Genomic DNA, 26,149 nt, shown 5'->3' with positions numbered 1-26,149 from the left:
CCATTATTAAAGCCTTGTTGAGGCTTTTGATCCTTCCATGAGAAATTTGGATGATTTCTCCATGATGAGTTATAGGTGTTTCCATAAGGTTCACCTAAGTAATTCACCTCTGCTATTGCAGGGTTTTCAGGATCATAAGCTTCTTCTTCAGAAGATGCTTCTTGAGTACTGTTGGATGCAGCTTGCATTCCATTCAGACTCTGAGAAATCATATTGACTTGCTGAGTTAATATTTTGTTCTGAGGCAATATGGCATTCAGAGTATCAACTTCAAGAACTCCCTTCTTCATAGGCGTCCCATTATTCACAGGATTCCTCTCAGAAGTGTACATGAACTGGTTATAAGCAACCATGTCAATGAGTTCTTGAGCTTCTGCAGGCATTTTCTTTAGGTGAATGGATCCACCTGCAGAAGTATCCAATGACATCTTTGATAGCTCAGATAAACCATCATAGAATATATCCAGGATGGTCCATTCTGAAAGCATGTCAGAAGGACACTTTTTGGTCAGCTGCTTGTATCTTTCCCAAGCTTCATAGAGGGATTCACCTTCCTTCTGTCTGAAGGTCTGAACATCCACTCTAAGCTTGCTCAACTTTTGAGGAGGAAAGAACTTGGCTAAGAAAGTCGTGACCAGCTTATCCCAAGAGTTCAGGCTATCTCTGGGTTGAGAGTCCAACCACACTCTAGCTCTGTCTCTTACAGCAAAAGGGAAAAGTATGAGCCTGTAGACTTCAAGATCTACTCCATTAGTCTTAACAGTATCACATATCTGCAAGAATTCAGTTAAGAACTGAAAAGGATCTTCAGATGGAAGTCCATGAAACTTGCAGTTCTGCTGCATCAGAGAAACTAATTGGGGTTTCAGCTCAAAGTTGTTTGCTCCAATGGCAGGAATGGAGATGCTTCTTCCATGTAAATTGGAATTAGGTGCAGTAAAGTCACCAAGCATTCTCCTTGCATTATTATTATTTTTGGCTGCCATCTCCTCTTCCTGTTCGAAAATTTCTGAAAGGTTATCTCTGGATTGTTGTATTTTAGCTTCTCTTAGTTTTCTCTTCAGAGTCCTTTCAGGTTCTGGATCTACTTCAACAAGAATATTCTTGTCCTTGTTCCTGCTCATATGATAAAGAAGAGGGCACAGAAAAAATAATAATAATAATATGGATCCTTTATACCACAGTATAGAGGTCCTTGTGTTAGTAGAAGAAAAGAAGAAAAAATCTGAACTCAGAGAAAGAGAGGGTTCGGATTTTTGGTGGTGTAAGGAAAAGATGTTAGTAGATGAATAAATAAATAGAAGGGGATGAGAGAGAAGGAATTTTCGAAAATAATTTTTGAAAAAGAGTTAGTGATTTTTGAAAATAGTTTTTGAAAAATGTTAGTAATTTTCAAAAATTAAGATTTAAAAATTAAAATAATTAGTTAATTAAAAAGAGATTTTTGAAAAAGAGGGAAGATATTTTCGAAAATTAGAGAGAGAGAGTTAGTTAGGTGGTTTTGAAAAAGATAAGAAACAAACAAAAAGTTAGTTAGTTAGTTGAAACAAATTTTGAAAAGATAAGAAGTTAGGAAGTTAGAAAAGATATTTTGAAATCAAATTTTTGAAAAAGATAAGATGAGAAGATAATTTTGAAAAGATATGATTGAAATTAGTTTTTGAAAAAGAATTGATTTTTAAAATCACAATTAATGACTTGATTCACAAGAAATCACAAGATATGATTTTAGAACTTAAAGTTTGAATCTTTCTTAACAAGTAAGTAACAAACTTGAAATTTTTGAATCAAAACATTAATTGTTATTGTTATTTTCGAAAATTTGATGTAAAATTAGGAAAAAGATTTTTGAAAAATGTTTTTGGAATTTTCGAAAATAACTAAGAAATTTGAAAAAGATTTGAATTTTGAAAAAGATAAGATTTTCAAATTGAAAATTTGATTTGACTCATAAGAACAACTAGGTTTTAAAAATTTTTGAAAAAGTCAAATCTAATTTTTGAAATTATGAGAGAAAAGAGGGAAAGATATTTTTTTTGATTTTTGAATTTTTAATGATGAGAGAGAGAAACATGAAAATGATGCAATGCATGAGAATTTTACATCAAAACATGTGATGCATGCAAGAATGCTATGAATGTCAAGATGAACACCAAGAACACTATGAAGATCATGATGAACATCAAGAACATATTTTTGAAAATTTTTAATGCAAAGAAAACATGCAAGACACCAAACTTAGAATTCTTTAATGCTTAGACACTAAGAATTCAAGAATGCATATGAAAAACAAGAAAAGACACAAAACATGCAAATGCAAAGATCAAACAAGAGGACTTACCAAGAACAACTTGAAGATCATAAAGAACACTATGAATGCATGAGAATTTTCGAAAAATGCAAGATGCACATGCAATTGACACCAAATTTATAACATGACTCAAGACTCAAACAAGAAACATGAAAAATATTTTTGATTTTTATGATTTTCTAATTTTTTTGTATTTTTTTTTCGAAAATTATTTTGAAAAAGGAAAATAAGGATTCCAAAATTTTTAATATGAATTCCAGGAATCTTGCATTCTTAGTCTAAAGCTTCAGTCCAGTAATTAGACATGGCTCACTAGCCAGCCAAGCTTTCAATGAAAGCTCCAGTCCAAAACACTAGACATGGCCAATGGCCAGCCAAGCTTCAGCAAGATATCAGAATATACTGCTCATTACTTATCAAATATGTAACTTGCCTCTATGCTGATGGTTTGGAAGCCTCAGTCCAAAAGAATTTAGACATGGCTTTGCAGCCAGCCAGGCTTCACATGCTTCATGAAACACTAGAATTCATTCTTAAGAATTTTGAATCTAAATTTTTTTTTTTCGAAAACACAAGAAAAAATTTTTGAAAGAATTTTGAAAATTTTTTTGAAAATAAAAAAAAAGAAAATTACCTAATCTGAGCAACAAGATGAACCGTCAGTTGTCCAAACTCAAACAATCCCTGGCAACGGCGCCAAAAACTTGGTGCGCAGAAATTGTGATTACACTTTGATTATGTAAAATTCATCGCTCTTTCTTTCCCTGGTAATGGCGCCAAAAACATGATGCCAATACAATGGTTCACAACTTCGCACAACTAACCAGAAAGTGCACTAGGTCGTCCAAGTAATACCTTACGTGAGTAAGGGTCGAATCCCACGGAGATTGTTGGTATGAAGCAAGCTATGGTCACCTTGTAAATCTCAGTCAGGAGGATATAAATTAGTAATAGGGTTTTCGAAAATAATTAATAAAACAGGGATAGAAATACTTATGTAAATCATTGGTGAGAATTTCAGATAAGCGAATAGAGATGCTTTCGTTCCTCTGAACCTCTGCTTTCCTGCTATCTTCATCCAATCAGTCTTACTCCTTTCCATGGCTGGCTTTATGTGATACATCACCATTGTCAATGGCTACTTTCGGTCTTCTCTCGGGAAAATGATCCAAATGCCCTGTCACGGCACGGCTAATCGTCTGGAGGCATCACCTTGTCAATGGTTTCATCCTATCCTCTCAGTGAAAATGGTCAACGCACCCTGTCACAGCACGACTATTCATCTGTCGGTTCTCGATCATGCTGGAATAGGATTTACTATCCTTTTGCATCTGTCACTACGCCCAGCAATCGCGAGTTTGAAGCTCGTCACAGTCATTCAATCATTGAATCCTACTCGGAATACCACAGACAAGGTTTAGACTTTCCGGACTCTCTTGAATGCCGCCATCATTCTAGCTTACACCACGAAGATTCCGATTAAGAGATCTAAGAGATACTCATTCAGTCGAATGTAGAACGGAAGTGGTTGTCAGGCATACGTTCATAGGGAATGATGATGATTGTCACGTTCATCACATTCAGGTTGAAGTGCGAATGAATATCTTAGAAGCGAAATAAGATGAATTGAATAGAAAACAGTAGTACTTTGCATTAATCTTTGAGGAACAGCAGAGCTCCACACCTTAATCTATGGAGTGTAAAAACTCTACCGTTGAAAATACATAAGTGATAATGGAGTTCATTGGTCTCGGCCCCAGAGGGGAACCGGAGTAACGAAGACTACTATGATCTGAAGATAAAACTCAGGATGTCAAATACAATAGTGAAATGTCCTATTTATAATAAACTAGCTACTAGGGTTTACAGAAGTAAGTAATTGATGCATAAATCCACTTCCGGGGCCCACTTGGTGTGTGCTTGGGCTGAGCTTTGAGTGTTGCACGTGTAGAGGTCCTTCTTGGAGTTGAACGCCAGCTTTTGTGCCAGTTTGGGCGTTCAACTCTGGTTTTGGATCCTTTTCTGGCGCTGGACGCCAGAATTAGGCAGAAAGCTGGCGTTGAACGCCAGTTTGCGTCATCTATTCTTGGCCAAAGTATGGACTATTATATATTTCTGGAAATCCCTAGATGTCTACTTTCCAATGCAATTGGAAGCGCGCCATTTCGAGTTCTGTAGCTCCAGAAACTCCAGTTTGAGTGCAGGGAGGTCAGAATCCAACAGCATCAGCAGTCCTTCTTCAACCTCTGAATCTGATTTTTGCTTAAGTCCCTCAATTTCAGTCAGAAAATACCTGAAATCACAGAAAAACACACAAACTCATAGTAAAGTCCAGAAATGTGAATTTAACATAAAAACTAATGAAAACATCCCTAAAAGTAACTAGATCCTACTAAAAACATACTAAAAACAATGCCAAAAAGCGTATAAATTATCCGCTCATCAGGCAGCCAAAAATTAATTTTGATTTATTGATGCCACAGGTTTTGGAGTTATCATGTGCTCTGGCACTTATGTAATTTGATGATTACCTATTACTGCTACTTTGAATGTTCATTTCAGCGTGTGGCAATGGTTAGCCTTTATGTTTGTGAATTTGAACTTGATGGATGATTATATAATATACTTCTTGGTAGTAACACTTTTGTTTTGTCTAAAGAAATGTCACTGTCTTTTGAACAAAATTAAACTGATCACTAATTATCTATATTTCACTCATTTAGTATATATTAGTTGAATGAATCAGTTCATTTGAGAATATGAAGGAGCTGAAATTTGATAATGATATATCACAAAATAGAATTCATTTGAGAATTTGAGATATAACAATAGCAAAAATTTTATAGCAGTATCTTGTCATGAATTTCACAGAAATTATTGTTGTATATTGTGTTTTATAAGAATTGTTAGGTTTACTATATGGATACTCATGGTCAGTCATGGATTTCGTAGCTACCTAGAGATTTAGTAATTGCTTATTCATCATCATCAACATATCATGTTCTAATTCTCCCTCAAAGTTTTTGCAACTAGTTAAGTAAATTAATTAGGTATAAGCAACAAGTTTTTGCTTCCAAGAAAGCCTATAAGTTTATGCATTATTTGCATTCCCTCAAAGTTGAATAATTGAACTTATTATATATAGCATCAAGAACTGTAGCACTAAATATTTTCTGATTAGGTAAGGTAGCAATAGTTGACTTTTTCAATGGCAGCGAGAATTTCAGGCAAACAAACTGAGGCAAGACACTGCTTGACAGCCAAATCCAATGATTTTGAGGATTCTTTAACTGATGGGAGCAGAAGTAACCTTTTGGAAGTTAATGGTTAGTGTTTTTTTGTGCTCTCTATAATTCTTAAGTCTTTTGGGGCTTCCATGTTATTCCATTCAAGCATTCACCAGTGGTGTCACTATTTTCACTGTTTTCAAGTTTCAGAAGTAGATCACCATGAAAGACAAGTAGAGGAAGCTCAGCAGAAAGGATTGTCCCTCACTGATGGAGATAAGGTATAATTTTTTATATTAAATATAATTTTAAAGAGTCTAATAACTAACTAGAGAAGCAGTTTCTAATAGTCAATTTCAATCAATTTCACTTTACTATTTCAATCAATTTGATTTTCTAGTTATAAATTAATCTCTAAACAGTTGCACTGTGTTACTTGTTCCAATTTTTCTTGCGTACTACTTGAATAGCATGATGAAGTTCAAAATTTTAAATTTCTTAACCCTGTGCGTTTCTTCTTTTTCACAGTTTTGTACAGGAATATGATCCCTAGTAACTTTACGATGAGATTAAATGCGAATCAGCAACTTTCACCGGAGTTGGATCTCTTCATGAAACAGAGGCTCCAAAATTATGAATTAAAATGAAAGAAACTTGGTACTCGAATTGGACAGACTAAGTTCCCCTTCTGTAATACTCTGAAGTTAGGTCATCTTCTTCTTGCACTAAAACTGTTCGATGAATTGCCTCACTCACCTGTCAAACAAAATTTCTGCTAACCTACGTGTTCACTCCCTAACAAGTTGCATATCAGAATAATTAATTAATAAACTGATGTGTTTATCTGAATTATTTCACATTAAACACCAAACTCATATGACATATATAATAGGCCATGGATTTCTTATATATTGACTTAGAAATTATTTATTTATTGTTTTCACTTTTCAGAAGCACACACTCTTTTTTGGCGCGAAGTCAACAGTAACTGTGCCGTTACAGTAACTCTCTTTCCCCTTATCAGCTTATCTTATCCAAAAATTCGGTATGAAATCTTCCAATCTACTCTGTCCCTTTAATTTCAATAAAAGTTAGGGGGAAAAAGAAAAAAGCACCAATGCTTTATGCTTCCCTTCATTCGTGCATAACTAAGTAACTAACAATAACTTTTATCTCACAAAAAAGCTTCAATGGCAGAGAAGAAGAACCTGCTTGTACTTGACACCGTGACCAGGAGACTCGCCACCATAGTCAACCACCTTGGTGCCTCTTCTCAATCTGATCACCCTTCTCTTCATCCCCACAACCAACTCCAACTTGGCCTTTGACTCTTCAACTTCCCGGAATGATAGCTACAAACGTGTTTACGGTGATGTTCTCTCCCACGACGTCGTTTGGAGGGTCATCGCTTCCGATGCTGACTCCGACAAGGAGTTCACTGACATCATTTATGAGAAGGCTGTTGGGGAAGGCATAGCCAAGGTTTGGCTTTCAGCTTTCAACTTTTTCAAGTTCATTTTTATTTTGGATTTTTGTGATTGGGTGAGTGTGGTTGCAGATTAGTATTAATAGGCCTGAGAGAAGGAATGCCTTTCGACATAATACAGTTAAGGAACTTATTTGTGCTTTCAATGATGCCATGCATGATAGTTCTATTGGGGTTGTCATTCTTACTGGCATGGTATGCCTCCTCCCTACTCCAGTGTTTTTCAGAAATTCTGTAAATTGATGCGTTGACCTAAAAAATTAAGGTTAATTGAGATGGATTCAAGCCAAATGGTTGGGGTTGATGCCCCTTTTGACTAGAGTTTAATTCTGATATACTATTATCCAATCAAATCTATTCTTAGAGTCGGATGATCATTCAAGTGATTGGTGTTAAAATGAGTTTAATTGAATGTCAGTGTATTGCATCAAATTAAATCCTTCCTTGATTATTTTAAACATGATGCTTCCAGTGAAAAGGACATTTGGCCATGTTGTTGTCACTTTGACATGAATGGAATATTCACATTTTATGTGCAAACTAGTGTGAACTTGATTGATGTTGATTTGCCTATTTATTTTGTAGGGGACCAAGGCATTTTGTAGTGGTGGTGACCAAGCTTTGAGGATAGCAGATGGTTATTCTGATAATGAAGATATTGGTAGCCTTAATGCGTTAGACTTGCAGGTTTATTGATTGTTGGCATTTTTTATGAGGCAATTATTAGTGTTATTATGCCAATATATAAGATTAGTATGATTCTTGATCCCTAGTGTTGTTGAATCTTACGATGAGATTGTATTTTCTGAACCGTCTGAGGTTTTTCTGGCGTGTGTGCAGAATCATCCTGCTGTTGTTGTGCCTAGGCTTCCTGCTGGTTTGAATTTGCCTAGCCCAGGTGAGTTCTTTCAAATGTTCTTTTTCATTCCGCACTCTGTGAAGAACCCTTTAATTATTTTATTTTTGTTCTGATCTCTGTTTGCTTTTGTTGTTCTCTCTGTTTTTCTATGTTTTGATTCTTTGGCATAGATTGATTTACTCCAATTCCAATTCGGATTTTAATTCTATTTCAGTCAGGAGATGTCAAAATTAAATTTCAATGTGGAGCTTGATGTTGCTAATGCAACTTAGTTATTTATTAATATTTTAGATTATCCTATCTTTAAGTGCTAAGTGTAATTTGTGACATTCATGTAACATTGGGATGGTCATCTTATTTTTTTTTGGGTATCTTTTTATTAAGACAATGAGATATTGGCTAATGATGTTGAAAAATAACATCCAATTTTATAGGTATCATGTAATGAATATTATGTTTATTTATGTGATTTTTGGCTCTCTTTTTTCAATTTACAGTGTTTGATGGAGTAAATTTAGAAAACAAATTTAAAGTATTCATTTTGCAATGGAAAAATCTAAAAAAAATTCTATTTTATCTTACTGACGGATTTACAGACGGATTTTCTGTCTGTAATCAGAACGATGGATGATTTTCCAAAGTTCAAATTACAGACGGAAAATTTGTTGAAAAATCCGTCCGTAATTACAGACGGAAAATCCGTCGGAAAATCCGTCTGTAATTACAGACAGAAAATCCGTCTGAAAATTCATCTGTAATTACAGACGGAAAATCCGTCGAAAAATTCGTCTGTAATTACAGACAAAAAATCCGTCGAAAAGTTCGTCGCCTTTGGAAAATGGATAGAAAATTTACAGAGGGAAAATCTGTCGGTAATTGCTAAAAATCCGTCTGTAATTTTTCGACGGAAAAAAAATCCGTCGGTAAATAATTTCCGACGAGGCTTTTACATAGGGACGAAATCCGTCGGTAATTTTGTCGGTATCCAAAAATTCGTCTGTAACAAAGACTAAATCCGTCTATAAATCTGTCTGTATTAATCCATTTTCTAGTTGTATCAATTTTTCGAATTATATGTTCTTTTTATTCTTTATATTTTCGATTTTTATGTTCCTTGTTCTTTCTTGATCTTCAAGTTGTTGTTTATTTTCATTGTTTGATCTTTAGCTTTTCTTGTTTTGTATCTTTCCTTATTTTTCTTGTGCATTTTCGAATTATTAGTGTCCAAAGTATAAAAAGTTTTTAGTTTGGTGTCATTTGTGTTTTTATTTTCTTAAAAATTTTCAAAATTTGTTTTTGGTGTTCATCTTGATCTTCAAAGTGTTCTTGGTGTTCATCTTGACATTCACAGTCTTCTTGTTTGTTTTCTTTGTTTTGATTTAAAAATTCTAAGTTTGGTGTCATTTTATTATTTTTCTCTTTCCTCATTAAATTCAAAAAAAATATTTTCCTTTATTTACTCATCAATTTCGAATTCCTTAGGATTGACTTAGTCAAAATTTTTAAAATTTGGTAGTTTCTTGTTAGTCAAGTTAGAATTTCAATCTTAGAAATTTATCTTTTTTTTTATCTTTTTCAAAACAAATTCTTTTTCAATTTTTTATATTTTTCGAAAATCTTTTATAAAATTTTTCAAAATCTTTCTCTTTTTTTTTTCGAATTACTTATCCTATTCTATTAGTTTGATTGAAAAATTTTAAGTTTGGTGTTTCCTTGTTAAGAAAGTTTCAACCTTGAAAATTTTAAAATCATATCTTGTTCAAATCTTTTCTTTTATCTATTTATTTTCTTACAAGTATCTTTAAGTTTAAGACATATCTTTTTCAAAACCTCCTGACCACTTTCTCTCCCTTCATTTTTCGAAAATCATATCCAAATTTTTTTCAAATCTTTTTAATTAATTAATCATTTTAGTATTCGAATTTCTTTTATTTTTTTTTCTTTTAAGTTTTCGAAACATATATTCTATTTTCCAATTATTTTATTTTATTTTCTTTTGAATTCGGTTTATCTCCAATTAAATAAAATAAAAACAAAAATATTTTATTTTATCTTATATTTTATTTACAATCCACATCATCTCCCTTTCTCCATTATGGACTCAAGTGGAAATGAACAGTCCAGAAGGACTCTGGGGTCATACGCTAATCCCACTACTGCTTCATATGGGAGTAGTATCTGTATACCCTCATCAGAGCAAGCAGTTTTGAGCTAAATCCTCAGCTCATTATCATGGTGCAGCAAAATTGCTAGTATTCTAGTCTTCCACAGGAAGAGCCTATTGAGTTTCTGGCACAGTTCTTACAAATTGTTGACACAGTACGTGATAAGGAAGTAGATCAGGATGTCTACAGATTATTACTGTTTCTATTTGCTATAAGGGATCAAGCTAAGAGGTGGTTAAATAACCAACCCACAGCAAGCATAAGAGCATGGAAACAATTATCAGACAAATTCCTGAATCAATATTTCCCTCCAAAAAGGATGACACAGCTAAGGCTGGACATCCAAGGCTTTAAACAAGAGGATAATGAATCTCTTTATAATGCCTGGGAGAGGTACAAAGAGATGCTAAGAAAATGTCCCTCTGAAATGTTTTTAAAATGGGTGCAGTTAGACATCTTTTACTATGGGCTTACAGAAAAGGCCCAGATGTCTCTAGACCACTTAGCTGGTGGATCTATACACATGAGAAAGATAATTGAAGAGGCTCAAGAGGTCATGATACAATTGCTAGAAATCAGCACCTGTACTTAAGTAGTGAGTCCTCCATGAAAGAAGAGGCTGAGGCAATATCCACTGAACTTAGTCCTCCAGAACAAATTATTGAACTAAATCAGCAACTATTTTCTATAACAAAACAGTTAGCAGAATTTAAAGAGATGCTGCAAGAAACCAAAGATGCTAACCAGAATATGGAAAAACAATTAAATCAAATAAGACAGTAGTTATCTAAACAGATAACAGAAGAGTGTCAAGCTGTTCAGTTAAGGAGTGGGAAGACATTGAATGTTTCAACTCAAGGTAGCAGAAAGCTTAGAAAGGAACAACTACCAGAGGATGACCAACCCACTACCCAAAATCCTCTTGAGGACAGCAAGAGCCCAGAGAGGAATGATTCTGGCGTTCAAATGCCAGAAAAAGGTGAAAAAGTGGCGTTAAACGCCCAGTGTATGTCTAATTCTGGCGTTCGAACGCCAGAAAAGGGTGAAAAAGTGGCGTTAAACGCCCATACAGCACACAATGCTGGCGTTCAAACGCCAGTAAGGGGTCAGACACCTACAAGTGCTGATAACAACCCCCTTAAGTAGGCTTCTCCAACCACTTCTGTAGGAAATAAACCTACAGTAACTAAGGTTGAAGAATATAAAGCCAAGATGCCTTATCCTCAGAAGCTCTACCAAGCGGAATAGGATAAACAATTTTCCCGCTCTGCAGACTATCTCAGGACTCTTGAAATAAAGATTTCATTTGCAGAGGCACTTGAGCAAATACCCTCTTATGCTAAGTTCATAAAAGAGATCTTAAGTCATAAGAAGGATTAGAGAGAAACTGAAAAAGTTTTTCTCACTGAAGAATGCAGTGCAGTCATTCTGAAAAGTTTACCAGAGAAGCTTAAAGATCCCGGAAGCTTTATGATACCATGCACATTAGAGGGTGCTTGTACCAAGACAGCTTTATGTGATCTTGGGGCAAGTATCAACCTAATACCTGCATCCACTATCAAAAAGCTTGGTTCGACTGATGAAGTTAAACCAACCCGGATATGCCTCCAACTTGCTGATGGCTCCATTAAGATTCCATCAGGAAATAATTGAGGACATGATTGTCAAGGTTGGGCCATTTGCCTTTTCCACTAACTTTGTAGTGCTGGAAATGGAGGAGCACAAGAGTGCTACTCTCATTCTAGGAAGACCTTTCCTAGCAACTGAATGAACCCTCATTGACATCCAAAAAGGAGAGATAACCCTGAGAGTCAATGAGGATGAGTTTAAGTTGAATGTTGTCAAAGCTATTCAGCATTGAAGAGAGAACTTTTGCGTGGTCTAGAAATTCGCAGATAAATCCTCGTTGCAGGTATAGCTTCTAAACCAACAAAAGTCCCTTCTTACAAATGTTTTGGTTGTCACAAGTAACAAACCCCTTTAAAATTGATAACCGAAGTATTTAAACCTCGGGTTGTCTTCTCAAGGAACTGCAGGGAGGCGTTCTTATTATTGGTTATGAGTTTTCTAAATTGGGGGTTTTGAAAGTAAGGAACAAGTAATTTAAATGACAAGTAAAATATATAAATAACTGTAAAATAAACTCTTGGCAAGGTATGAAAATTCGGAAGTCCTATCCTAGTTTTCCTTATCGATGGTGATGAGAATTGAGTTTAATCCCACTTAGTTAACCTTCACTAAAGCAAAGAAAAGTCAAGTGGACTAATTAGTTTGATCCTCAGGTCCTAGCCAATTCCTAAGAAAGGACTTGAGTTATTGGAATCTAATTCAATTAGCAAAAATAACAATTATCAATCACGATGAGTTTGATAACTCAAGAGTCTCCAATTGATCAATTAAAGCCAAAAGGGAAAAATTTAAATTATTTATATAAATAAAGAAAAGCAATCATAATTCTGAAATACCTCAAGTTGTACTAATAAAGATATCAAATGTAACATGAAAAAGTTCATAAATTAAATTGGGAAAATAAATAAAAGGAATATTGAACATGTGATGAAGAAGAAATAATCCTAAATCCTAAAACTAAATCCTAAGAGAGAGGAGAGAACTTCTCTCTCTAAAATCTACATCTAATCCAAAAATTATGAATTATGAGCTGATGATTGTGAATGGATGCATTCTCCCACTTTATAGCCTCTAATCTGTGTTTTCTGGGCCGAGAACTGGGTCGGAAACAACCCAGAATTCGCTGGTTTCGAATTCAAGCACGCTGGTTTTTTTTCCACTGCGATGCGTCTGCGTAGATCACGCATTCGTGTCACTTATCGTCAAAGAAACTATGGCAAATTATATATCAAATTGAAGCCCCGGACATTAGATTTCCAACGCAACTAGAACCTCATAATTTGGACCTCTGTAGCTAAAGTTCTAGCCATTTGAGTGCGAAGAGGTCAGGCTGACTGCTTTGCAGTTCCTTCAACTTCTTGTATTCCTTCCATTTTTGCATGCTTTCTTTCCATCCTCTAAGCCATTCCTGCCCTATAAACTCTGAAATCACTTAACACACATATCAAGGCATCTAATGGTAATAAGAGAGGATTAAACATAGGGAACTTAAGGCCAAAGAAGCATGTTTTCAATCAAAGCACATAATTAGGAAGGCAAATGTAAAACCATGCAAAAGTATGAATAAGTGGGTAAAGAGTTGATAAAAACCACTCAATTGAGCACAAGATAAACCATGAAATAGTGGTTTATCAACCTCCCCACACTTAAATACTAGCATGTCCTCATGCTAAGCTCAAGAGAAGCTATAAGAGAGTGAAGAGGAATGGTAGAAAGTATGAAATGCAACCTATCTATATGAATGCAACTACATGCTAAGATGTTTCTATCTATTTGGTTAAAAGTAAATAAGCTCTTCAAGACAAACATAAATCAGATTTCACTAATTCAAATCATACAATAAAAAGCAAGTAAACTTGTAAGAAGATAGCTCATGAAAGCAGGGAACATAGAATTAAGCACTGAACCCTCACTAGTAGTGCAAGTGTACAGGGTAATTCACTCTACTCTTCTCTAACCATGCTTTCTAAACTTTGTTCTTTATCTAACTAATCAACAAATATTTAATGTACCAATGCAAACATCATGAGGTCTTTTTCAAGGTTGTAATGGGGCTAAGGTAAGGGTAAAGGTATATATAAGGCTAAGTGAGCTATATAAAATGAATGCTTGATTAGTCTAAGATCTCACCTAACATATACATACTTTATACAATTTTTAAAATACTTTACCTAGCTACCCAAATTTTTCCCACTTTTGTATTACATGCTCATGTATCAAACTTATTTTTGAATTTTGTCCCATGTGCATTGATTCTTTTTATAAACTTAACATTGGGGTAATTTTGTCCCCTTATTTATTTACTTATTTATTGAATATTTTTTTCTCTCTTTTTTTTTCCAATGCACATGGTAATTTAATTATTTTGATTTCACATGAGCATGCTTCCCAAATTTGCAAATAACTTATTCAATTTAATTCCCTTTTTTTTATCATCCCATGTTCCCATAAAATTTCCCATACTTAAATTATACACAATATCTATCTTAAGCTAACAAAGGATTCAACTTGGGATTTTTAATTTGTTTTTCTGCTTAAGGCTAGTAATGTGGTTATAAAACAGAACAAATGGGGATTAAAAGGCTCAAAGTGGCTGACAAGGGTGATTTAAAGGGTGGGCTTATTTGGGATAAGTGAGCTAAAATCAAACAATGGCCTCAATCATATGCAAGCATGTAACATATTAAACATTGGACATATAGAATGGAACAAAGCAAAGATTGCAATTATAGAGAAGAAAACACACAAGAATAAAAATTTATGGTTAAATAATGTAACCATTTAAATAAGCTCAAAATCTCACAGGTTGTGTGTTCTTTGGCTTAAAAACTATGTTCCAAATACAACTTCTGATAAGTTTAACACAAAAATTTTTTCAATTTAAATTAGTGAAATACTATAAAAATTTATTGAAAATGAAAATATTACTTCAACCAAGTAGTAACTAAATGCATAAAATCAAAAAAACATGCAATTAAATATGCAAATGCAACAATGAATTAACAGAGAAAATAAAACATTGGTGTTGAGAAGAAGGTAACTAACCCATGGAGATCGGTATCGACCTCCCCACACTTAAAGATTGCATCGTCCTCGGTGCATGCTGAGATGTGCAGGTGGACGGGTTGTTCCAACTGATGCTTTTCTTCAAGGATTGTGTAGATGGACTTGTTTGTCTCCCCTTTTAGAAGTTTCTCCCTTTTTCCGTCTTCGGTAGCCAGCCTGAAAGAAGAGAAAAAGAAGAACAGTAACCCAGAAATAAAGATAAGAAAATAAATGAAGTATGGGTGGGTTAATGCCAAATGATAAGGGTCTCATTGGTGCACGAAATTGCGATCATCAACAATGGCGCCAACAACTTGGAGCTCTCAAACGTGAATCACACTTTGTCACAACTTCGCACAACTAACCAGCAAGTGCACTGGGTCGTCCAAGTAATAAACCTTACGTGAGTAAGGGTCGATCCCACGGAGATTGTCGGCTTGAAGCAAGCTATGGTCACCTTGTAAATCTCAGTCAGGCGGATTCAAATGGTTATGGAGATTTGAAAATTAAAATATGATTGAAATATAAATAGGATAGAGATACTTATGTAATTCATTGGTGAGAATTTCAGATAAGCGTATAGAGATGCTTTCGTTCCTCCTGCACCTCTGCTTTTCTGCTGTCTTCATCCAATCATTCCTACTCCTTTCCATGGCAAGCTGTATGTTGGGCATCACCGTTGTCAATGGCTACATCCCGTCCTCTTTGTGAAAATGGTCCAATGCGCTGTCACTGCATGGCTAATCATCTGTCGGTTCTCGATCATACTGGAATAGGATTTACTATCCTTTTGCGTCTGTCACTACGCCCAGCACTCGCGAGTTTGAAGCTCGTCACAGCCATCCCTTCCCAGATCCTACTCGGAATACCACAGACAAGGTTTAGACTTTCCAGACCTCAGGAATGGCCATCCATGGGTTCTAACTTATACCATAAAGACTCTAATATCTCGGACTCGGTCCTCTGTATTAGATATCTAAGAGATACTCATTCTAGCTTGTTTGTATGTAGAACGGAAGTGTTTGTCAGGCACGCGTTCATAAGTGAGAATGATGATGAGCGTCACATAATCATCACATTCATCATGTTCTTGTGTGCGAATGGATATCTTAGAATAGGAATAAGCTTGAATTGAATAGAAAAACAGTAGTACTTTGCATTAATCTGTGAGGAACAGCAGAGCTCCTCACCTTAATCTATGGTGTGTAGAAACTCTACCGTTGAAAATACATAAGTGATAATGGTCCAGGCATGGCCGAAAGGCCAGCCCCCATAAAGATCTAAGATAGCATAAAACTGATCAAAGATAAGATCCAAAGACGTAAATACAATAGTAAAAAGTCCTATTTATACTAATCTAGTTATTAGGGTTTACAGAAATGAGTAAATGATGCAGAAATCCACTTCCGGAGCCCACTTGGTGTGTGCTTGGGCTGAGCATTTAGCTTTACACGTGTAGAGGCTTTTCTTGGAGTTGAACACCAATTTGTAACCTGTTTCTGGCGTTTAACTCCACTTTGCAACCTGTTTCTGGCGTTTAACTCCCGAATAGGGCAGGAATCTGGCGTTGAACGCCAGTTTGCGTCATCTAAACTCGAGCAAAGTATAAACTATTATATATTGCTGGAAATCCCTGGATGTCTACTTTCCAACGCAATTGAGAGCGTGCCATTTGGAGTTCTGTAGCTCCAGAAAATCCACTTTGAGTGCAGGGAGGTCAGAATCCAACAACATCTGCAGTCCTTCTTCAACCTCTGAATCTAATTTTTGCTCAAGTCCCTCAATTTCAGTCAGAAAATACCTGAAATCACAGAAAAACACACAAACTCATAGTAAAGTCCAGAAATGTGATTTTTATTTAAAAACTAATAAAAATATATTGAAAACTAATTAAATCATACTGAAAACTATGTAAAAACAATGCCAAAAAGCGTATAAATTATCCGCTCTTCACAACACCAAACTTAAATTGTTGCTTGTCCCCAAGCAACTGAAAATCAAATAGGATAAAAAGAAGAGAATATACTATAAATTCCAAAATATCAATGAAACTTAGCTCCAATCAGATGAGCGGGACTTGTAGCTTTTTGCCTCTTGAATAGTTTTGGCATCTCACTTTATCCCTTGAAGTTCCGAATGATTTGCATCTATAGGGACTTAGAATTTGGATAGTGTTATTGATTTTCCTAGTTCAGTATGTTGATTCTTGAACACAGCTACTTTATGAGTCTTGGACGTGGCCTTAAGCACTTTGTTTTCCAGTATTACCACCGGATACATAAATGCCACAGACACATAACTGGGTGAACCTTTTCAGATTGTGACTCAACTTTGCTAAAGTCCCTAATTAGAAGTGTCCAGGGTTCTTAAGCACACTCTATTTTTGCTTTGGACCTTGACTTTAACTGCTCAGTCTCAAGTTTTCACTTGATACCTTCACGCCACAAGCACATGATTAGGGACAGCTTGGTTTAGCCGCTTAGGCCAGGATTTTATTCCTTTAGGCCCTCCTATCCACTGATGCTCAAAGCCTTGGATCCTTTTTATTACCCTTGCCTTTTGGTTTTAAGGTCTATTGGCTCTTTGCTCTTGCCTTTTGGTTTAAAGAGCTTTTGGCTTTTTCTGCTTGCTTTTTCTTTTTCTTTTTTTTTTCGCTATTTTTTTCCCAAGCTTTGTTCTGCACTGCTTTTTCTTGCTTCAAGAATCAATTTTATGATTTTTCAGATCATCAAATAATATTTCTCCTTTTTCCTTATTCTTCAAGAGCCAACATATTTAACATTCATAAACAATAATTTCAAAAGACATATGCACTGTTCAAGCATTCATTCAGAAAACAAAAAGTATTGTCACCACATCAAAATAATTAAACTAGTTTCAAGGATGAATTCGAAACCATGTACTTCTTGTTCTTTTGTAATTAAAACATTTTTCATTTAAGAGAGGTGATGGATTCATAGGACATTCATAGCTTTAAGACATAGACACTTAGACACTAAATGATCATATAGTAAAGACACAAACATAAATAAAACATAAAGCATAGTAAACGAAAAACAGGAAAATAAGAACAAGGAGATTAAGGAATGGGTCCACCTTAGTGAGGGTGACGTCTTCCTCTTCTTGAAGAACCAATGGTGCTCTTGAGCTCCTCTATGTCTTTTCCTTGTCTTTGTTGCTCCTCCCTCATAGCTCTTTGATCTTTTCTAATCTCATGGAGGATGATGGAGTGCTATTGGTGCTCCATCCTTAGTTGTCCCATGTTGGAATTTAATTCTCCTAGGGAGGTGTTGATTTGCTCCCAATAATTCTGTGGAGGAAAGTGCAACCCCTGAGGCATCTCAGGGATTTCATGGTGAGGAACTTCCTCATGCTCTTGTTGAGGTCCATAAGTGGGCTCTCTTATTGTGCAGTCAAATGCTCTACTACTGAGCTATGGATCCTTGAGATGAATCTCTCCATCTCCCATGACTCGGAAGTGGAAGCTTTTGTCTTCCCTTTCCTCTTTCTTAGAGGTTTCTCTGGCCTTAGGTGCCATAAATGGTTATGAAAAAACAAAAAGCAATGCTTTTACCACACCAAACTTAGAAGGTTTGCTCGTCCTCGAGCAAAAGAACGAAGAAGGTAGTAGAAGAAGAAGAAAATGGAGGAGATGGAGGGAGGTGAGTGGTTAAGAGGTGATGGGAAAGAGAGAATGAGGTAATTGGTGGAGGTTATTTTGGGGAAGAATGTTATGAAAAGGTGTGAAGAGAAGTGGTGGGGATCCTGTGGGGTCCACAGATCCAGTGGGGCCAAGGACTTAACATCCCTGCTCCAATTAGGCGTGTAAAATGCTCTTGCTGTGCAATCCTGGCATTTAACGCTAGACTGCTGCTTGTTTCTGGCGTTAAACGCCCAAATGTAGCGTGTTTCTGGCGTTTAACGCCAGGTAGATTCTTGTTTCTAGCGTTAAACGCCAGCTTGATGCTTGTTTTTGGCCCTTAAACGCCAGGCAGATGCTTATTTCTGGCGTTTAAATGCCAGAATGCTCCTCCTCCAGGGTGTGCTGTTTTTAATGATGTTTTTCATTCTGTTTTTGATTTTTCAGTAGTTTTTGTGACTCCACATGATCATTAACCTAATAAAACACGAAATAACAAAATGAAAATAAAATAGATATGATTAAATAACATTGGGTTGCCTTCCAACAAGCGCTTCTTTATTGTCAATAGCTTGACAGTGAGCTCTCATGGAGCTTCACAGATGTTCAGAGCATTGTTGGAACCTCCCAACACCAAACTTAGAGTTTGAATATGGGGGTTCAATACCAAACTTAGAGTTTAGTTGTGGCCTCCCAACACCAAACTTAGAGTTTGACAGTGGGGGCTTTGGTTGACTCTGCAGTGAGAGAAGCTTTTCATGCTTCCTCTCCATGGTTACAGAAGGAGATCCTTGAGTTTTAAACACAAGGTGGTCCTCATTCAGTTGAAGGATCAATTCTCCTCTGTCCACATTAATCACAGCTCTTGCTGTGGCTAGGAAGGGTCTTCCAAGGTATGATGGATTCATCCTCATCCTTCCCAGTGTCTAGGATTATGAAATCAGCAGGGATGTAAAGGCCTTCAACCTTTACTAACACGTCCTCTACTAGTCCATAAGCCTATTTTCTTGAGTTGTCTGCCATCTCTAATGAGATTCTGGTAGCTTGCACCTCAAAGATCCCAAGTTTCTCCATTACAGAGAGTGGCATTAAGTTTATTCCTGACCCCAGGTTACACAGAGCTTTTTCAAAGGTCATGGTGCCTATGTTACACGGAATTAGGAATTTCCTAGGATCCTGTTTCTTTTGAGGTAATTTCTGCCTATCCAATGCATTCAGTTCATTGGTGAACAAGGGAGGTTCATCTTCCCAAGTCTTATTAACAAATAATTTGGCATTCAACTTCATGATTGCACCAAGGTACTTAGCAACTTGCTCTTCAGTAACGTCTTCATTCTCTTCAGAAGAAGAATACTCATCAGAGCTCATGAAGGGCAGAAGAAGGTTTAATGGAATCTCTATGGTCTCTAGGTGAGCCTCAGATTCCTTTAGGTCCTCAAAGAGATACTCCTTATTGGTCACTAAACGTCCTAGGAGGTCTTCCTCACTAGCATTCACGTTCTCTCCCTCCCTTGTAGGTTCGGCCATGATGGTTAAATCAATGGCCTTGCACTCTCTTTTTGGATTCTCTTCTGTATTGCTTGGAAGAGTACTAGGAGGGGTTTCAGTGACTCTTTTACTCAGCTGGCCCACTTGTGCCTCCAAACTTCTAATGGAGGACCTTGTTTCATTCATGAAACTTAAAATGGCCTTAGATAGATCAGAGACTATATTTGCTAAGCTAGATGGATTCTACTCAGAATTCTCTGTCTGTTGCTGAGTGGATGATGGAAAAGGCTTGCTATTGCTAAACATGTTTCTTCCACCATTACTAAAGCCTTGTTGATGCTTTTGTTGATCCTTCCATGAGAAATTTGGATAATTTCTCCATGAGGGATTATAGGTGTTTCCATAGGGTTCATCCATGTAATTCACCTCTACTATTACAGGGTTCTCAGAATCATAAGCTTCTTCTTCAGAAGATGCCTCTTTAGTACTGTTGGATGATTCCTTCAATCCATTCAGACTTTGAGAGATCATATTGACTTGCTGAGTCAATATTTTGTTCTTATCCAATATGGCATTCAGAGTATCAATTTCAAGAACTCCCTTCCTCATAGGCGTCCCATTACTCACATGATTCCTTTCAGAAGTGTACATGAACTGGTTATTTGCAACCATGTCAATGAGTTCTTGAGCTTCTGCAGACATTTTCTTTAGGTGAATGGATCCACCTACAGAATGGTCCAGTGATATTTTTGATAGCTCAGATAGACCATCATAGAATATATCCAGGATGGTCCATTCTGAAAGCATGTCAGAAGGACACTTTTTGGTCAGTTCCTTGTATCTCTCCCAAGCTTCACAGAGGGACTCACCTTCTTTCTGTTTGAAGGTTTGAACATCCACTCTAAGCTTACTAAGCTTTTGAGGAGGAAAGAACTTGGCTAAGAAAGCCGTGACCAGCTTATCCCAAGAGTTCAGGCTATCTTTAGGTTGAGAGTCCAACCATACTTTAGCTCTGTCTCTTACAGCAAACGGAAAAAGCATAAGCCTGTAGACCTCGGGATCAACCCCATTGGTCTTAACAGTATCACAGATCTGCAAGAATTCAGTTAAGAATTGAAAAGGATCTTCAGATGGAAGTCCATGAAACTTGCAGTTCTGTTGCATCAGAGAAACTAGTTGAGGTTTAAGCTCAAAATTGTTTGCTCCAATGGCAGGGATTGAGATGCTTCTTCCATGTAAATTGGAATTTGGTGCAGTAAAGTCACCAAGCATCTTCCTTGCATTGTTATTATTTTTGCCCATGTCTCCTTCTTTTTCGAAAATTTCTGTCAGATTTTCTCCAGAGAGTTGTGCTTTAGCTTCCCTTAGCTTCCTCTTCAGAGTCCTTTCAGGTTCAGGATCAGCTTCAACAAGAATGTTCTTATCCTTGTTCCTGCTCATATGAAAAAGAAGAAAACAGAAAAGAAAATATGGAATCCTCTATGTCATAGTATAGAGATTCCTTTACGTGAGTAGAAGAAGATAAGAAAAGAAGAAGGAAAGATGAGAATCCAAACACAAGGGTGAGGAGTGGGTTTGAATTCTTAGATGAAGAGGAGTGTTAGTAAATAAATAAATAATTAAAAGGAGATGAGGGAGAGGAATTTTCGAAAATTAGATAAATTAAAATAAAAATATTTTTGTTTTTAATTTAAAATCAAAGTTAGAATTTGAAAATAAGAAGGAAAAATGAAACTAATTTAAATTGAAATTTAAAACAATTAGTTAATTAAAAAGGAATTTTGAAAAAGAGGAAGGTGATTTTCGAAAATTAAAGAGAGAATTAGTTAGATAGTTTTGAAAAAAAATATGATTGAAATAGTAAACTTTTAAAATCAAACAAAAAATCAAGTAGTTAATTGAAAAAGATTTGAAAATCAATTTTTGAAAAGATAAGAAGTTAGAAAAGAAGTTAGAAAAGATTTTGAAATAAATTTTGAAAAAGATGTGATTGAAATTTATTTTGAAAAAGATTTGAAAAGAAATTTAAAAAGATTTGATTTTGAAAACTAAAGTTAATTACTTGACTAACAAGAAACAAAAATATATGATTTTAAAATTTAAAGATTGAACCTTTCTTGATAGGCAAGTAACAAACTTAAAAATTTTGAATCAATCACATTAATTGTTAGCATTAATTTTGAAAATATGAATTAGAAATAAGAAAAAGATTTTGAAAATCAATCATAAAGTTTTCGAAAATATGAAAGGAAAAATGAAAAAGATTTGATTTTTGAAAAAGATTTGAAAAAGATAGAATTTTTAAATTGAAAATTTGATTTGACTCATAAGAAACAACTAAATTTTAAAAAGTTTTGAAAAAGTCAACTCAAATTTTCGAAAATTTATGAGTGAAAAAGGAAAAGATATTTTTTTTTATTTTTGAATTTTTAATGATGAAAGAGAAAAACATCAAAAAGACTCAATTCATGAAAATTTTGGATCAAAACACATGATGCATGCAAGAACACTATGAATGTCAAGATGAACACTAAGAACACTTTGAATGTCAAGATGAATACCAAGAACTTATTTTTGAAAGATTTTCAAGAAAAGAAAACATGCAAGACACCAAACTTAAAGATTTTTAATTTTTAGACACTAACAAATTGATTTTATTAAACAAGAGACACAAAATTAATTTTTTTTGGTTTTTTTGATTTTATTAAATTTTTTTGGATTTTTCAAAAATTATTTTGAAAAAAGAAAATAAGGATTTCAGAATTTTTAATGAGAATTCCAAGAATTAGACATGGCTTACTAGCCAGCCAAGCTTTCAGTGAAAGCTCCGGTCCAAAACACTAGACATGGCCAATGGCCAGCCAAGCTTCAGCAGATACAAATAAGGCATATAACAGCTGATTTGCTGAAGAAGATAAAGAAGCTCTTCTCTTGAGGATAAGTGAAACCTCGGTCCAAAAGATCAGACATGGCTTAACAGCCAGCCAGGATTCGACATATCTCTTGAAACTCTAGAATTCATTCTTAAAAATTCTGAAGCCATAGAATAATTTATTTTTTTTTTTGAAAATATAATTTTTTTTTTGAAAAATTTTCGAAAATAAAAGAACAAAAACAAAAAGCTTGAAATTAAAATAAAATTACCTAATCTGAGCAACAAGATGAACCGTCAGTTGTCCAAACTCGAACAATCCCCGGCAACGGCGCCAAAAACTTGGTGCACGAAATTGCGATCATCAACAATGGCGCCAACAACTTGGAGCTCTCAAACGTGAATCACACTTTGTCACAACTTCACACAACTAACGAGCAGGTGCACTGGGTCGTCCAAGTAATACACCTTACGTGATTAAGGGTCGATCCCACGAAGATTGTCGGCTTGAAGCAAGCTATGGTCACCTTGTAAATCTCAGTCAGGCGGATTCAAATGGTTATGGAGATTTGATAATTAAAATGTGATTGAAATATAAATAGGATAGAGATACTTATGTAATTCATTGGTGAGAATTTCAGATAAGCATATAGAGATGCTTTCGTTCCTCCTGAACCTTTGCTTTCCTGCTGTCTTCATCCAATCATTCCTACTCCTTTCCATGGCAAGCTGTATGTTGGGCATCACCGTTGTCAATGGCTACATCCCGTCCTCTCTGTGAAAATGGTTCAATGCTGTCACTGCATGGCTAATCATCTATAGGTTCTCGATCATACTGGAATAGGATTTACTATCCTTTTGCGTCTGTCACTACGCCCAGCACTCGCGAGTTTGAAGCTCGTCACAGCCATCCCTTCCCAGATGCTACTCGGAATACCACAGACAAGGTTTAGACTTTTTGGACCTCAGGAATGGCCATCCATGGGTTCTAACTTATACCCCGAAGACTCTAATATCTCAGACTCGGTCCTCTGTATTAGATATCTAAGAGATACTCATTCTAGCTTGTTTGCATGTAGAACGGAAGTGTTTGTCAGGCACGCGTTCATAAGTGAGAATGATGATGAGCGTCACATAATCATCACATTCATCATGTTCTTGTGTGCGAATGGATATCTTAGAATAGGAATAAGCTTGAATTGAATAGAAAAACAGTAATACTTTGCATTAATCTGCGAGGAACAGTAGAGCTCCACACCTTAATCTATGGTGTGTAGAAACTCTACCGTTGAAAATACATAAGTGATAATGGTCCAGGCATGGCTGAATGGCCAGCCCCCATAAAGATCTAAGATAGCATAAAACTGATCAAAGATAAGATCCAAAGACGTAAATACAACAGTAAAAATCCTATTTATACTAAACTAGTTACTAGGGTTTACAAAAATGAGTAAATGATCCAGAAATCCACTTCCGGGGCCCATTTGGTGTGTGCTTGGGCTGAGTATTGAGCTTTACACGTGTAGAGGCTTTTCTTGGAGTTGAACACCAGTTTGTAACCTGTTTCTGGTGTTTCACTCCACTTTGCAACCTGTTTCTGGCGTTTAACGCCAGAATAGGGCAGGAAGCTGGCGTTGACGCCAGTTTGCATCATCTAAACTCGGGCAAAGTATGGACTATTATATATTTCTGGAAATCCCTGGATGTGTACTTTCCAACGCAATTAAGAGCGCGCCATTTAGAGTTCTGTAGCTCCAAAAAGTCCACTTTGAGTGCAGGGAGGTCAGAATCCAACAGCATCTGCAGTCCTTCTTCAACCTCTGAATCTGATTTTTGCTCAAGTCCCTCAATTTCAGCCAGAAAATACCTGAAATCACAGAAAAACACACAAACTCATAGTAAAGTCCAGAAATGTGATTTTTGTTTAAAAACTAATAAAAGTATATTGAAAACTAACTAAATCATACTGAAAACTATGTAAAAACAATGCCAAAAAGCGTATAAATTATCCGCTTATCACTCATTTACATGGAACTTTCAACATGTACGTGAGAAAACAATAGAAGCACATGGCATACCAGTGGTGCAAAATTTGCAACAAAGGAGAGGAGTGTGGGTAATAAAAATATCAATATAAGTTCATGTCAATGCAAATGAAGTGCAAGTATCATAAAAGATTGGCATTGGCAGATAATTAATATCATCCCATAGTGTAAAAAAAGTCACTTAGCACCAAAATAATTCAAGAAAAGATGCAACAGTTGAATAAGAACATTTAACACCAATGGTAAAATAAGAAATTTAGAATAGAAAAATAAAAATATGCACAAAATTAAAATGCAATGAATGAAATATGCAAATAAATTAAGTAAAATAGAATGAAGGTGAAAAATAATGAGAAGTGAAAGAAATAAAGTAAGAAAGAAAGAAGAAAAGATAGAAGAAATTAGGATTAGAGAAGAAAAGATAAGATATTTGGCTGATCTGGATAAGCTGTGCGCTGCATGTGACGCGGACGTGTGAGTGACGCGGTCGCGTGGTGCGCGATAAGGTCAGGTGACGCGGATGCGTGGGTCACGCGATCGCGTGGCCTGATTTGTGCGATTGGCGCGAGTGCAGCCTCGCGTTCGCGCAACTCTCTGTTCAAAACTCTTTTTGCCAAATTTTTGGGTGACGCGGTTGCGTGGTTGACGCGATCGCGTGGATGGCCATACTTTGAAAAACGACGCGGACGCGTGGGACACGCGTTCGCGTGGCAAGGCTTGTGCTTCTAGCATAGTTCCAGCCCTACTCCATCACAACTTGCTGCCATACACCCGTTTACATCGATTTCACAGGGCCACGCGTTTGCGTGGGTGATGCGGATGCGTGGGAGGAATTTTTCCCACATGACGTGGACACATCAGCGATGCGGTCGCGTGGATCAATTTGTGCCAATCCACTGGTGACGCAGGCGCGTCAGCGACGCTGTCGCGTCGCGTGCGATTTTTTTTTATGCATGAAAAATGCAGAATGCAATGCTAATATGAATGTTATGCAAAACTCCAGGTTCAATACAATAAAATAAAATAAAACTCGAAAACAAATAAAAATAAATAAAAATGAAAAAGGAACGATCATACCATGGTGGGTTGTCTCCCACCTAGCACTTTTAGTTAAAGTCCTTAAGTTGGACATTTGGTGAGCTCCTTGTCATGGCCGCTTGTGCTTGAACTCATCCTGAAACTGCCACCAATGCTTGGACTTCCAATGGCCTCCGGGATCCCAAACTAGGCGTAGAAAGCCTTCAAGCAAGTTAAAGCAAGTGACAAGGCCCCAAGAGTATTGATTGCCAGAATGAATTCCGGGGTCCCAAACCTTGATTTTGCACCCGTCTTCTTGTTGAGCAATATTGTTCCATCCGGGTGGCCGGCAATCTGAATTCTCA

The 26,149-nt window shown here is 36.1% G+C and overlaps 1 protein-coding gene and 2 non-coding genes across 3 annotated transcripts; all 3 read left to right on the top strand.

Annotated features, from left to right (window-relative positions):
• Window positions 1–482: 482 nt before the first annotated feature.
• Window positions 483–590, top strand: LOC148576941 (small nucleolar RNA R71). The gene has a single exon (XR_015904200.1). It is a non-coding gene; the product is annotated as a small nucleolar RNA R71 (small nucleolar RNA).
• A 6,138-nt stretch (window positions 591–6,728) lies between these two features.
• On the top strand, window positions 6,729–8,058 carry LOC107607940 (1,4-dihydroxy-2-naphthoyl-CoA synthase, peroxisomal-like). Its single transcript, XM_088502813.1, has 6 exons — window positions 6,729–6,832; window positions 6,876–7,020; window positions 7,097–7,219; window positions 7,610–7,711; window positions 7,865–7,922; window positions 8,054–8,058. Exons 1-6 carry the CDS (start codon window positions 6,729–6,731, stop codon window positions 8,056–8,058), a joined length of 537 nt encoding a protein of 178 aa, XP_088358939.1.
• A 12,593-nt stretch (window positions 8,059–20,651) lies between these two features.
• Window positions 20,652–20,759, top strand: LOC148576940 (small nucleolar RNA R71). The gene has a single exon (XR_015904447.1). It is a non-coding gene; the product is annotated as a small nucleolar RNA R71 (small nucleolar RNA).
• The last annotated feature ends 5,390 nt before the right edge of the window (window positions 20,760–26,149 follow it).

This window comes from Arachis ipaensis, chromosome B1 (assembly GCF_059453495.1).
Source record: "Arachis ipaensis isolate K30076 ecotype BB chromosome B1, ASM5945349v1, whole genome shotgun sequence".
Classification (NCBI taxonomy): domain Eukaryota; kingdom Viridiplantae; phylum Streptophyta; class Magnoliopsida; order Fabales; family Fabaceae; genus Arachis; species Arachis ipaensis.
This window is presented reverse-complemented; position numbering and strand designations above follow the sequence as displayed.

Bases quoted from the DNA above. Each gene is read 5' to 3' on its own strand.
- LOC107607940 (XM_088502813.1), top strand. From the start codon at position 6,729: ATGGCAGAGAAGAAGAACCTGCTTGTACTTGACACCGTGACCAGGAGA. The intron at 6,833-6,875 runs TCATCCCCACAA...TGACTCTTCAAC, and splicing joins CAATCTGATCACCCTTCTCT to TTCCCGGAATGATAGCTACA. The intron at 7,220-7,609 runs GTATGCCTCCTC...TTTATTTTGTAG, and splicing joins TTGTCATTCTTACTGGCATG to GGGACCAAGGCATTTTGTAG.